Source organism: Cucurbita maxima, unplaced genomic scaffold, assembly GCF_002738345.1.
Source record: "Cucurbita maxima cultivar Rimu unplaced genomic scaffold, Cmax_1.0 Cma_Scf00023, whole genome shotgun sequence".
In the NCBI taxonomy this organism is placed as follows: Eukaryota; Viridiplantae; Streptophyta; class Magnoliopsida; order Cucurbitales; family Cucurbitaceae; genus Cucurbita; species Cucurbita maxima.
Genome location: NW_019272039.1, coordinates 1,493,434 through 1,507,959, shown reverse-complemented (window position 1 = coordinate 1,507,959; position 14,526 = coordinate 1,493,434). Strand labels below are relative to the sequence as shown.

The window sequence follows — 14,526 nt, the reverse complement described above, 5'->3', positions numbered from 1 at the left end:
GACATACATAAGGCAGATTTTTCTCCTATTGTTTTTATCCATTATGTCGTATGAACTTCCCAAGCTTTTCAGACCACTGAACACAAGCGAAGTTTCAAGCAAAATCCATGAGAAGGACAAGCAGAGATATTAACTTGTGTTCAGTATACAACACAGTGAAGAAGAATGCAAAAATTTGTGCAATTCCCAGCTTAAAGATGTAAAACAAGAAGATGAGTTCCACAGAATTTGGGTTCACCCATACAAGACAAGACACATGCAACCCAATCAGAATTTCATCAAATCCCCAAACACAGAAAACCAAACCAAGTGATATTCCACTATTAGCAAAATGGAAAAGTATAGGATATCCCAGAACCTAGTTAACAATCATACATCTTCTTCTCTAACCGTCAGTTTTTGGCTTTACTAACTGCACTACTAACACTACTTCCTTCTACAATCACAATTCCTCCAACATTCTCTCTCAACCACGCTGTACAAAAACAAAAACAAAAACCACTCCCTATATACAGCAACCACGAAACCACTACTTAATAATACAATTACCTTCTAAGAAAAACCCATCTAAAGCCTTCTGTTTTTAAGGACTTGATGAGGATGCTTCATGTCTTGGTTCTCTTAAGTATCCCAGAAGCGTTTCCGCCTGCAAAAATGAGCAAATTTGCATCAACGAGCTGTTCATTTCATAGAATCAGTTAAAGAGTTCGTGAAATAATTGGAGACTCTGACTAATCGGTTTAGGGTAATCACCTTGTGCTTTGCTCGAACGCTTCCAGTCTGAGAAAGTGCAACCAGAGGTGGAATTCCACCTTCCCTTACGAGCAACCCTCTATTTCTCACACTGTCAACACACAATTGCAAGAGTGTTAATACCGCGAACTCTTTTCCTTTCACTGACCCATCTTCAATTGCTTCCACAAGCGCAGCAATTCCACCCTCTTCTACAATCGCATCCTTCCCCTCTTGAATCCCAGCTAGGATACTCAGAACCACCATCGCTTTCTCTGCCAAACCCGTCCCTTGCTCCGCTACCAGCGCCACCAATGGCTTCACAGCTCCGGCGGTAACAGTCCGCTCCTTGTTCGGCTTGATGGAGCAAAGCTTGTAGAGCGTCGTGAGCGCGTCCTTTTTCCCCCTATTCGATCCATTCAACAGTAAAGATACCAGTGGTGGGATGGCCCCGCAAACCCCAATCGAAGTCTTGTTCTCCTCCAACAGAGCGAGGCTCATCAGAGCACATGCCGCATTCTGTTTGGAAGTTTCGGTGCCGGTTTTGAGCACATAAACCAGTGACTTAATGGCTCCAGCGTTCGTGATGATTACCTTGTTAGACTCATGGAGTGAGAGATTCAGCAGGGCGGTTACAGCGTGTTCTTGTGTCCATGGATCGGTAGATCGAAGTAGAGGAATTAAAGCAGGAACGGCGCCGGATTCCCCAATGAGTACCCGATTGTCTGACCGGTTCTTCGCCAGAAGCCTCAGCTTAGCCGCCGCAGATCGCTTCACAGCAACTGATGATGACTGAAGCCCGTCGATGCAGATCTTGACAGTCGGCTGCAGATCTTCGGGCGAGATACTCTCAATAATCTCAGTGGAGAAATTCTCCCTCTGCAGAAACCCTAAACATGGCTCAGGCTCAGTCTCAGCATCTCCACCTTCTCTTTTAGAAACAACCGCCATGGACGGTAGGCTCGCAAGTCTCTGCAACTCACCCGAAATATCACTGCTACAAGCAGAAAAATCACTGAAAGCATGAGAAAGTTCAAGAAAATCCTCTTCCTGTTCAGATGATTGGCTAGCCCACTTAGGGCTGCGCGATGCCAACTCGCCAAGCCTGATGTCGATGACAGAATCAGTGAGATTCTCAGAGACGCAGCCTGATTTCCCGGCCACCGACCCATTAAACGTACAACTATTATCATCTTGAAAGAAATTGGAACGAATAGTTCGCATAGAACGGCCAATGTTCCTACTAATTTTACTGGAAGTTGTAGAAGACGGACTGTAACAATTCCTCCCCAAAGGAAACCGATTAGAACTCGAATGAGAATCCTCAATCGACACCATTTCCAAAAGCGGAAAGAAAAACCTCTGTTCAAAAACCCCAAAATTCAACTTACAGAAAGGACTGCGAAAATTTGAGTCTGTTTCTCAGGAAAATTTCATGGCCGGAAAAGTAAAGAAAGAGAGAGAGAAAGAAAGGAATCTGATGGCGGAACGGAACAGGTATTTTTGCTTTGTGTGTGTGTTGTTGTTGTCGTTGTTGAGCGCCTTTACTCAAGCTTCGGCATCTGGGTTTCGATAGAGCTACAAGGCCTTGTATGGTTCTAATCGTCACAGCCCATTTTAATAACCGAAACTTGGGGCCCGACTTATCTGATCAGACTCATCTCGGCCATCCATTTGTGCAGGGACGAGGGTTTGATGTGACAACGGTCACAGCTCCGTGGCGCCTGCTTTCGTCTTTGGCTTAGACAGCTCTCTTGTGGGGTATGGATTCCCTCGGTGGGACCGCCGGCAAGTCAGCATCGTTTCAGCTCCCGAATTACAAATATGCCCTTCCTAATATTAGTTTGCTTAAATTATTAGTTTTAAGTCCGTGGCTTTTATGTCATTCCATTTAAGAAAATATTTAACTACCCAATTTTGTGTTCAACGTATTCTTCCTTCCACATTCAATTTTATCAACAAAAAAAAAAAAAACTCATTCATGGATTTAATAAATATAAAATTAAAATTTTATGATTGGTTTATATACATTCATTTGAAATTCTCTAAATTATTTAAAACGAAAAATCTTAATTGATTAATATTAGATAAATTGAACCGAATAATAATGTCCATATTTAATAATTGTTGATGTATTACTAATCTACAATTTTTTATGTCAATTAATCGAAAAATATTTATTATTAATAGAAGTAGAAACCATATAGGCAAATAACTGTCTATGAAATTATGAAGTGTCGTGTCCATCACAGGTGAAAAGACAATTTATAAATAATAAAAATAAATAATGGATGTGTAAAATTGAAATTATATATACATATATATATATATATTCAAAATTTCAAATAGACGCGTACGAATTTAAAATAAAATTTGCGTGATATATTTGTTATCCTTTTGTACAATTTATTTATTATTATTATTATTTATGACCTGCGAGAGAGCTACGGCTACGGTGAGGGTGCGGGATCCACACAGTATGTGTGTGGGTATTACGTGGCAGAATCGCGTATGGGGGCTCACGACAATTGTCAGCATACAGCTGTAACTTTAGTGGTGAAAATAACACGTGTTGGCTCAACATTACGCCGTACCGGATCCACGACCACGCTTCGTTTGTGTACTCTTCCATTTTTATTTTAATTTTTTTAACAGGCTCACGTGCCGTGGAGTGGCTGTGCACACGTGCCTGGCGGCGGAAGGAATTTTCCAAAGTCAATACTACGATTTGGTCCTCAAATTGCTCGTTCACCACCGGCTTTAATATCGGCAAATAAAAATTCCAAATAAATAAATAAATAAATCAAATTTTAACTACTCATTACGTGAGAAAAGGGGAGTTGTTGCAAATCATTAAATACATATTTTTATCAAAATTACTTATATAAACTTTTTTTTAGAAAATATATTAAAATAGAAAATAGATGGTTAAATGAGGAGGGCCGGTTTCCCAACAAAGGGCAGGCATGATGTATCCTCCATTAAATTAATTCCCATTTACGCTAAAAAAAAAATAAAAAATAAAAAAAAATCAATAAAATCCTTTTTAAAAAAATAAAGATCTCCCAGGCATTAATATTAACTATAGAGGTTAGGTGGGAGATTGTTTCCCCAAAAAAGGTACACACAAACAAGACTAATATATTAATTTTCATGACGTTAAGAGAGGAAAATAAAAATAAAAATAAAATAAAATGGTTGGTGATATTGATTTCTTAGCCCGCACACTTCCAAGGTGATGATACAACCAATGGGGCATTAAATATAAATTGTGTCCGTTTCAGATTAAGTGCCGAAAACAATAGTTATTATAAAATTAAGTAGTTTTAATTTAATTTATGGTAATGGGCCAACATGCTTAGCTGTCAATCACCCTAATTGCACTTTGATTAGACACTTGTGTAATTAATAAACATTTAAATTATTAGATTATAATTTGATTTGCGCCCATTTTTGGATTCCATACGTCGTATCTGATTTTTCAACCTTTATTTATCAATACTTTTTAATTTTTAATTATAATACGGAAGAACGTAGGTTTATCCTTATCTTATTGATTACGATAACAATTAAAAAAAAGAAAAAAACATATGTATTAGATTTTGATTTTAAAAAAATGTAAACATTTAAACCATGGTTAAATTTTTTAATTATTTTGTTTGATTACTTTTTAACAGTTGAACGACGTTAAGGTTTGGTAGGGAAAGGAGGATTAATATAATTAAATGTGTGGCTCCAAAAGTCTTGGGTTTGTTCAATGCCACTTCGGAACTTTAGCTCAATTTTTTTGGTTCTAGATCTTTCAATGCTTCTAGAAACCATTGATGGGTCTGGTAAATTTTGAAAACTTTATATAAATAATTAATAGATTTATATAAATGTTTTTTTTTTATTTTTATTTTATTAATGGAGATCATAAAAATACGAACACGAGCAATAATGTTTTGTTTTTATTTTTTACTAAAAGAATATAGATAAAGAAGACAAACAAAGAAAAAGGCAATTTCAAAAAGTGGATCTCTTTTAAAATAAAATAAATCAAAAGACGAGACATGAAAACAAACTTAGTCCAATGAAACTTTTTATTTTCTTTTTATTTCTTTAAATATAAAATAAAAAAACAATGGCACTTAAAAAATCAACACTAGGATTAAGATAGTAAACCACAATCACAACCACAAATTAAATATATATATATATTTATTTTATTTATTTATTTTTATTTTAAATGGTAAAGTAGTCGGTGATTCAGGTGGGTAAGTAAGTAATGTTTGGTGCATTTAAAAAGACAGAATCAATAATGTTTGGCTCTGATTTTTTCTTATTATTCTTTAACCTAATTATTTTTATTTTCCCCAAAAATAAAAATCTTCCATTTCTCATTTAATATTGAGTTGTTCAACCTCCTTCCTTCCACCATTTAATTCTCCTCCTAAAGTCAACCTCACTTTTCCCCGTTTAATATTCACACTTCTCCCTATACTTCAATTCAATATTTAATTTTCATTATTCCCACTCTTTTTTAATTTAATTTAATTTAATTTAATTAATTTCCCGAGTCATTAATATCGAAATATAATTCATAAATAATTGAAATGTATTCGTTTTCTAGATTGCAATTTTCTTATAATCTATTATACACTAAAAAAAAAAATTATAAAAATAATTCAATTTTGAAAGTAAATGGAGAGAAAATATGGAGAAATGAAAAAAAAATGTTAGTATTTAAAGCTATTGAATAAATGGGTATTATAGATGGTATTATTTGGGTGCGTCTCCAATTTGCCAAGAATGAAACGGGGTGGTCTCATTGGGCTGGGTTACTGTAGGCCCATTTATCAAAGCCCATTGGGCTTCTGTTCTCACCAGCCCAATTCACGACTTTCACACGAATGTACCTTGCATACAATACTTTCAAACGTTATTTGAGATGTACTCAGAATGACGTGATTTTGGATGAGAAATGCTGCCAGAGATATTCAAATTTAGTCATTTTGTTCGACATGTTTGGTTTTGTGGAAATTGAATAAATTACCGAAGGTGGGGTATTGTTGGATTGGACGATAGCTCGAGTATAAGGTGAAAAAGTAGGCCAATTGAATGTGAATGTACGCAACATGAAGAGAAGCCGAAAGAGATTCTTTTTTCAAATTTGAGATAGAAAATTGTTTAATCGGCTTCAATTTGTCGCCCACGAATCATATTAGGCTTGAATTTTGAGACATTCCAAACATGAGAATTTCATTTTAAATTTCTAAGTTGTTACTTTAATGAAAATTCTAAAGAAAATAAAAAAAAATGAGAGTAATTTGTGATAGGTGGAATCGATCTGGTTGAGGGTCCCACCCCGTCTTATGGTATATTTAATAGAAATTGGAAAGGTATTAATATTAATGAAAATAAAAAAGTTTAAAAGAGGGGAAAATGGCAAATAAGGGGGAGACACGGTAAAATTCAATTGTTTTTCAAAAAAAGAGAATAAAACAATGGACGGTGTAGATTAGTCGTAGTGGCGTAGGACTTCACTGATTTATTCTCGGTTTCAATCAAAACTAAACGATTTAGGAGGAAATTTCAAATCCGGAAGTTTGTTTTGTAGAGAGACTTTAAAGGATGACGTGGAGAGATCAGGGCCATACAGCTACTAAAACTATTTACGTTACAGTAAAGTTTATTGATTATCGCATATGAATTGGGAAGTTTGGAAATATAATTTGCATAAAATTTGGGAGTGACGCCTCTGACGTGAACCACTCCAATTTTCTTCCTCGTTTGTTTCTTCACTTTCTCTCCGATCTTCTCCCATCGCCGCTTGCCCCCACGCCGAGCTTCTCTTCTCCACCGCCGAATCATTCTTCGTGCTCTTGTTTTTGACCTTGGTCCTTTTGTTTTACATGGTGGTCTGGTGGCTGCCCACCTTCAATGTCTATCGCCGAATTTCCTACCAACGTCGATCACGTCCACATCAATAGCAGCAGCCCCAACGCCGCCGATCACTATCAGCTTAATCGCAACCATTCCCAGGGTCATCGTCATCCTTGCGTCTCATCCAAGCGCAAGTTAGATGAATATTCTCCCAATTTCGACGATGATGACGAGGACGAGGACGAGGACGTTCACTTGTTTAACTTAGTTTCTGTCAGAATGAAGAGGGGCGAGACGTGTGTGATCGACTGCTCTTCTGACGGCCGGCTCGGTGAAGGGACTAGCACCGACTGTGAGCGTCGGGATTTTGATGCCCTTTCGACCTCTTTGGTGGCAGAAACCTCGCCAGAGCCCATTCCCTCTTCGTGCGAGTTGCAATTTTTTGTTAGAACGATCTCCGCTGGGAATACTATGGTAATGCTTGCAAATATTAACGATACTGTGATGTCGCTTCATGAACGTATTCAAGCTATTACGCGTATACCAATTTTCGAGCAGAGATTAATATATAGAGGAAGGCAACTCCGGCACGAACAGACACTCCTCGAGTGTTCGATACAGAACAATGCGGAGTTGCAATTGGTTGGCCGCATGAGAAGCACGGAGCATCCGAAGGCTTGGCAAATTGTTGACGATATGGTTTCGTTGATTCTACGACTTTATAGGGGCGAAACTGTGTTTTCTGCTTTGGAAATTATCACTACCTCGATGACTGATTTCTTAAGTTTGGCTACGGCAACGGACTTAGATCAGACAATTAAGCAACTCCAAATTTTCTTGTCCCTCTCCGCCCCAGCTGCGCTAGTGATGCTTTATTTGTCTCCGATGAAAGGTAATAAAGAGTGTGCTGATAATCTGATTAAGCATTTTATGGATTTGCTTCGCCATTCAGTTTCCAAACAGTTGCATAAGTGTTGTGCGATTATAGCATTAGAATTTTGTAATTTGCTTAGGAGAGATAATCCGGAGGATAGTTTATATGTTTTATGCCGAAGTACTCTGGGTTCATTATTGGAGGCTGATGCAATTGCTTGCGGGATGAGATGTATAGAAAGTGTTAGGGAACCCATCAAAACACTCGAACTCATTCCGTTTGTTGATGAGTTAGCCAATAAATTGTCCATCGATTTGTCCTCAAGTATACGGTCTCCCACAAGTGCAGGGCCTTCTGCGACTGATATTCGTGATTTTACAGCATTTTCACTTCCTCTGCACAAAGCAATTGAAGGACAACTGAGTTTTCATTGCTCCAAGCGTGTGCCTCTGTATAGGGGAGGTTATAGAGATCCTTCTTATGGTGAAGAGGGAGAATTTCTTTATAATATATATCTTGGTTTGTTGAAAAAGATGGATATGTGCCTTCAAGAAATGCAAAATTTCTTGGTTGACAAAGAAAAGGGGGACCATGTAATCCCATATCCTGGATGGTCTCAATATCTTGCAATTCTAGAAAAATTGAACAGCACCTCCCATCTCTTCCAGGGTCTTGAAGAAGAATTTTGGACAATCATGAAGCCAAGGAAATCTTCTATTTGTGAGCTTATTGTGAGATTTGCAAAACGAGGCGATGATTACTCATGGATTCTTTGCCAAAAGGATGTAATGAATTCTGAATCTAGAAGGCATTTGTCGATGCTTATGTTTCCAGAGCCAACAGAAGATTACGAGGAGTTGCAGGAAATGCTGATTGATAGGTCCCAATTGTTGGAAGAATCGTTTGAGTACATCTCAAATGCAAGTGTTGAGGCTCTACGCCATGGACTCTTTATGGAATTCAAGAATGAGGAAGCTACAGGGCCTGGTGTCTTGCGAGAGTGGTTTTTTCTGGTCAGCAAGGCTATTTTTAACCCACAAAATGCCCTTTTTGTTGCATGTCCCAATGACCGAAGAAGATTCTTTCCCAACCCTGGTGAGTTTACTGACATATTTCTTTAATAGCGTGTTTCATTTAATACGTCTTCTTGATGCAAATAAGTGACCTTGAATGCCATACATTGCCAAACGTTTTTTCACTTTTAATTAGTATTTTAGTTGTTTTTGCCAAGTATGACAGGTAGACCAAGTGATGCTTAAACTGCTGTTTTCAACCATGTCAATGGACTATATAGGTTTATCATTTATGTGATTGAATTTTACTGAAAACTATTGAGGTTATCCATGGCCCATCAGAAGACTTTTTTTTATCGTGTGCAGGAGCAAGTTTTGATGTATATACTTTTTGATATAAGTATTTTGTTTAGCATTACTTGTTCACCCAAATATAGGATTCTTATAGTGTTTTTCATTAGAATTGATGCATATGCCTCATACCACCTCAAGGCTTCCTCCTTGCCTCTTCAAGAGTAAAGCCTCGAGGCTTCCTTTAGTCTTTTTATAACATTGGGGAAAGGCAGAAATACGATAACTAGAAAACTGAAAATTTGTTATGAGCTTCCTTTTTAGATTCAAGTCATTAATCTTAGGTAAAGTGATCGGTAATGCATTGGTTGAAAGGTTTCTTTTTTGGATAAAAGACAGTGATTTCATCCCAAAAATTCAAAGGTACTGCCAAAGAGATAAGATATCTCTTTCCGATGAAAAATTCCAAAAGATCAACTTGGTTGAAAGGTTTCATCATGTCAAAAGCAAAAGGCAACTCTTTGATTGATTTCATGATCTGCTATTCCTTCGAATTATTACCTGCACCCCATACTTTAACTTCCTTGCTTTCGATTGAATGTCTTGTTCCCATTTATAATGCAGGTGTTACTTTACTACTATAATTGAAGAATAAGAAATTTGAAAATTATTCTTTGTTAATAATAAGTCTTAATCTCAACAAGAAATAAAAGCAGTTCTTTTAGTACAGCAATATAAAGTATGTGGGAAGTTGTATTTGTATTTTCATCCTAGACATTAGGGTTCATTACTGGATTGTGCTTCTACTCGGTTATGGTTCTGTTTGTAAATTATGTGATGCAAACATTAGACGCAAATTATTCTTATCTTTACCTGTAATGATTACATGTTGCAGCTTCAAAGGTGGACCCTATGCATCTCAATTATTTCAAATTTTCTGGCAGAGTTATTGCACTAGCTTTGATGCATAAAGTGCAAATTGGTATTGTCTTTGATCGTGTTTTTTTCTTGCAATTGGCTGGAATGTGCATCTCCTTGGAGGATATACGAGATGCTGATCCATACTTATATAATAGCTGTAAGCAGATTCTTGATATGGACGCCAATATTGTTGATTCAGATGCTTTAGGACTTACATTTACTTATGATTTCGAGGAGCTAGGAACAAGAAATGTTCTGGACCTTTGCCCAGGAGGCAAAGACATGGTTGTCAATAGTAAGAATCGTGAGGAATATGTTAAGCTTCTAATAGAGAACCGCTTCATGAAATCTGTCTCTGAGCAGATATCACATTTTGCAAGTGGTTTTACTGATATACTTTCTGACAAAATATTACACGAATGCTTTTTCAAAAACCTAGAGCCTGAAGATCTTGATTGGATGCTATATGGGAGTGAAAGTGCAATCTCTGTTGAAGATTGGAAGGTGCACACCGAATACAATGGCTACAAAGAAAATGATCTCCAGATATCCTGGTTTTGGAAGGTATGCATTTCTAGAATTGGTTTTTACTTTTTGGTAGCTTCTTGATTAGTTTACTTTTGCCCGGTTTGCCTGCTATTGCATCCCATAACTTCACATTCCTTTCAATCTTGTGCCTTTATGCATTATCTTTCACAGCAATTCGCTAGTGAGTGAAAACTTTATTAAGAATGATGGCATCTCAATTTCTGAATGTGCAAGTACGCAGCTTCTGTTAGTGAATGAAACCTATGAACTCCCTATATTTCATCTGCAGATTGTGTCCGGGATGACACTGGAGCAGAGGAAGAATCTTCTGTTCTTCTGGACTTCAGTCAAATACCTTCCAGTCCAGGGTTTCAAAGGCTTGGCTTCAAAGCTCTACATTTACAAGTCTTCGTCTCCATGTGATCATCTTCCTTCTTCTCATACATGCTTTTTCCGGCTGTGCTTCCCGCCGTACCCCACCAAGTCTATCATGAAAAGTCGCCTTCAAATTATCACTCAAGAGCACGTCGGATGTAGCTTTGGTACATGGTAACCCCCCTTTTGCTTGGATTTTGTTTGCACATATTTTTGTTCTGGCCTTGTACAGAATCCACAGATAAGAATGGCCATGCCCGTGTTTTGTGATCAGACTTTTATTGCAGCTTCTAAGGTTTTATAGTCCTAGTTAATTTTCAATAAAATGTCATTCCTAATTTTCAGTGTCCAGAATTGTGGTACCCAAGAGGAAGAATTTTCTCTTACGCTAACTCTTATGGATTTCTTTGTATTAATTGCAACTTTAACTCTCAACTGTAAGTATTTTTCCGTTGTGTGTATAAGTTCATTATAGAAGAGTTCAGTATAGTTCCCCATCCCGTTATCTTCACATGAAGTTTAGGCAAATTACTTATTTGGTCATTGAAGTTTAACATTATTTTGGGCTTAGTACTTCTGTCCACTTTTCTGTTACTATGTGATATTATTATTTTTAATTAAAATGTATGTTTTTAATTTTTTTTAATTTTTATTTTTTTTCTTTCCTCCTTCCCCTTTCTCTGGATAGGGTGTACATCCAACCCGCTAACTTGAAAATCCAATTCGACTCGATCCGAATTATAAGAGTTGGGTTGGATTTAAAAAGATATTGGATTTGGGTTGAGTTCGTTTTTTGGAACCTAATTTGGTTTGGGTTGAGTTTGTTTTTTGGAACTTGATTTGGTTCGGGTTGAGTTTGTCTTTTTGTTTTTTGGAACTTAGATTTGGTTTGGGTTGAGTTCGTTTTTTGAAACTTTCAGTTCGGGTTCAATATTCAAATTATTGGATCGTTTTTGAAAAAAAAAAAAAAATAGGCCCAAGCCCATGTAGCTCAAGTCCCGGAGTCATATGCGTTTGCATTTACTCTCTTTTACTCTCCCTTTGCTCTTTGATCCTGAGTTCGAGACTTTGTCTCAATCTCATGCAATGAAACTAGGTAAGTGAAATGAAGTCTTGTCTCTCGTACTTGCAGTCTCACACACCATCACAATTTTGTTTTCATCATTCGTTGTTCGACCCCTCAGTTCTTTCTGTGTTGTCGTTTGACTTCTTAGCTCACATCTCACTCTCGTCTCGTCTTTGTGTATTGTCAAATGCCAACGTCGCCTGCCTCTTTATTTCTCCGTTAAATTCTCTTCTTAGTTCCTAATTCTCTGTTCAACCTCGTCTCTGTATTTCTTGTCGGGCCGACTGTCTCTGTGCTCTTCCGTCGGACTTTTTCGTTTGGCACTCCATTGTTTCACAACCCAAACCCAACACAAAATTAGATGATTGTGTTGGTTTCGTTGTGAAATTTTTTGGATTAGGTTACCAATTCAACTAAAACAATACCCCTACCCCTATCTCTCTTGGTGGGCATTGTTGTTGCATTCATCTTCATCTTTTCTTCTTCTCCTTCCTCTCCATATTCTTTAAAAAGGGAAATCATTTCAGATCTGGGTTGTTCTAGATAAAGAAGAGGGGTAGAAGAAAGAAGATGAAAGGAGATAGGTTGACAGCTGCCATGGGCGAGAAAAGGAAGGAATTAAGAGTTCAATCATCTAAATAATATACTCTAAACTAAGTTAATGGTAAGGTCTTGTTACCATCGAAACCATGCTATGTTCTTAGGGAACAAAGATTTAGAACAAAGTAAAATATGTTTTTATTGAAAGGTAAAGAACAAACCAAAGGTAGCGACTGTGAAACACAACATAATACCCATTCTATATCCCAACCCTCATCACTTTGCCTCACACTGAGACAACAAATGAAACATTCAACCGAATTTGCTTCATTCATTCATTCATTCCTCTGCTGGTGCTGCAGCTTCCTCTTTCCCTGCTCCAGCTTCACCCTCCTCTTTCTCCACCTGCACCTCTTCCTCTGTTGCTACCTCCTCCTCCTTTTCCGCCTCCGCCGGTGCTTCCGCCTCTTTCTCCTCTACCTCAGCCACCGCTGCCGGGTCCACTGCCTCTGCTTCACTGGCAGCTTCCTCTTCTACAGACCCTTCAGCTACATCTACTGTCTCTTCTACACCCTTTTCCTCAGGTTCTGGCACTGCAGCTACGTCAGGCTCCGGCGATTCTACGGGGGTTGATTCAACCTACAACACCCAGATAGCACAATTCATTATAAGTTGTAATCCAAATGGGAAGAAAATCAATATTTGTTTTTTGTTTTTTGTTTTTTGTTTTTTGTTTTTTTTCTTTTGCTTGCCTCCACAGCTTCTTCCTTTGGTTCTTGTGCAGGCTCTTCAGCTACAGCTACTGCCTCTTCTACAGCCTTTTCCTCTGGTACGACCACTGCCGGCTCCTCTGCGACTGGCAGTACTACAGGGGCTGAATCAACCTACAACACCCACATCGCATAATTGATCAATCCATAACTAAAAGTAGGCTTATAAGCTGCGATGATCCAAGAAAAAACATGTTAAACAATATTCACTGGCATTCGTTTGTTTTGTTCTTTTGCTTGAAGAACACGAACCAACTCAGAAAATCCCACATTGCAAGATCAGTTAGAAACATTTATATAATATGAAATTTAAAGGGTTTCAAAAGGGTTTGATCTGCATCAATCCCACAAGGCTTGAATTACCTCAACGGTGGCCATTTGAGAAAGGTGAAAGGAAGCAAAGGAAGTGAAGAAAGAGAATTAAAAAGGAAAACGCACAGATGAGCTTAGAGTAAACTAAAATATGGAGAGGGAAGTGAAGGAGTTGATTGAAGCATTAAACAGAGAAAGAGGGTTTATATAGGTGTATGACAAACGCTGGATTGCAATAAAATATAATAAGGTTGCTGGAAACAGAGCCATGTGGACTCCACGTAATTCTTTACTCATTTTGCCACCTCATTTACCCCCACATTCTTTGTCCACCTCTACATACTTTCCTTTTAAAACACAAAATCATATACACTTAACAAATTGTGTTTTTGTGACGCAACAAACATGAAAAGGATGGTACACATCGACATCGATATCAAGAGAAGAATTTCATATCTATTAATTAAGGAAATGATTATGAGTTTATAAATAAAGTGACTAAAACTTATAATTAGACAATATCATACCATTCTGTAAAGGTGATAAATAAAACTTTTATGCCCTGCCACCTCAGTCATAAAATTTTCGGCGTAGGGCGGTGGCTGAAGTGTAGACGGGGCCAGCAAATGCGATCTTGACCGTTGAATGAGCACAGAGATGGGCCCCATGAAACAGAAGTTGTGCTGGCATGGCAGGGCTTGGGAATGTAACTGCCCTTCCGATTTGGAAGGGGTCCACCTGGATTTGCTTTCCAGGTCGGACGGTCGTGACCCCGGCCCCACCTTTGCTACCCGCCATTTAATTTGCCACGCCATACCTCACGCATTTCAATATTCTCCAACATACAAATCTTTCAGCCTTACTCGCCTGGTTAAATTTTGTAGTGAGATCTATTTATCTATTAAATATAATAAAATAAGATCAAAATGATGCATCACATTAAAAAGTAAATAAGAGTAAATTTCATATTTAAATAATATTTAAGAGTTAAAATACTTTTTAGACTTGAATTCAATGTGTATGAAAAGCATCGAATTTCGAAAGATTAAAATTATCTGAAATGGAGACCCACTTAGTCGGGTTCAAATTCTTAGAACTATAGGAACTCACAAATTTTAAAGTAATATTAAATCCATTGCCTAGCATCATTACTCATCACATTTTCTTGTTTATTAAATAAATAATTATGAATTGTAATTGGGATTAATTGAAGAAGTAAAAAAGTGAAACTGGGGACGG

The 14,526-nt window shown here is 37.5% G+C and overlaps 3 protein-coding genes across 4 annotated transcripts; 1 reads left to right on the top strand and 2 right to left on the bottom strand.

The window, feature by feature from the left end:
• Positions 1-156: 156 nt before the first annotated feature.
• On the bottom strand, positions 157-2,341 carry LOC111496781 (U-box domain-containing protein 4-like). Its single transcript, XM_023147297.1, has 2 exons — positions 754-2,341; positions 157-646 (listed from the first exon to the last, which is right to left on the bottom strand). The coding sequence occupies exons 1-2, from the start codon at positions 2,068-2,070 to the stop codon at positions 584-586; spliced, it is 1,380 nt and encodes a 459-aa protein (XP_023003065.1). The 5' UTR covers positions 2,071-2,341; the 3' UTR covers positions 157-583.
• Positions 2,342-6,432: 4,091 nt separating this feature from the next.
• Positions 6,433-11,096, top strand: LOC111496821 (E3 ubiquitin-protein ligase UPL5-like). 2 transcript variants are annotated; one of them, XM_023147346.1, is made up of 4 exons: positions 6,433-8,566; positions 9,671-9,991; positions 10,136-10,260; positions 10,514-11,096. In XM_023147346.1, exons 1-4 carry the CDS (start codon positions 6,655-6,657, stop codon positions 10,775-10,777), a joined length of 2,622 nt encoding a protein of 873 aa, XP_023003114.1. In that variant the 5' UTR covers positions 6,433-6,654; the 3' UTR covers positions 10,778-11,096. The 2 variants fall into 2 exon arrangements, with proteins under 2 accessions (XP_023003114.1, XP_023003113.1); XM_023147345.1 differs by having other exon boundaries at positions 9,671-10,260.
• Positions 11,097-12,379: 1,283 nt separating this feature from the next.
• On the bottom strand, positions 12,380-13,481 carry LOC111497224 (cytochrome c1-like). Its single transcript, XM_023147947.1, has 3 exons — positions 13,339-13,481; positions 12,958-13,089; positions 12,380-12,844 (listed from the first exon to the last, which is right to left on the bottom strand). Exons 1-3 carry the CDS (start codon positions 13,351-13,353, stop codon positions 12,545-12,547), a joined length of 447 nt encoding a protein of 148 aa, XP_023003715.1. The 5' UTR covers positions 13,354-13,481; the 3' UTR covers positions 12,380-12,544.
• Between the last annotated feature and the right edge of the window lie 1,045 nt (positions 13,482-14,526).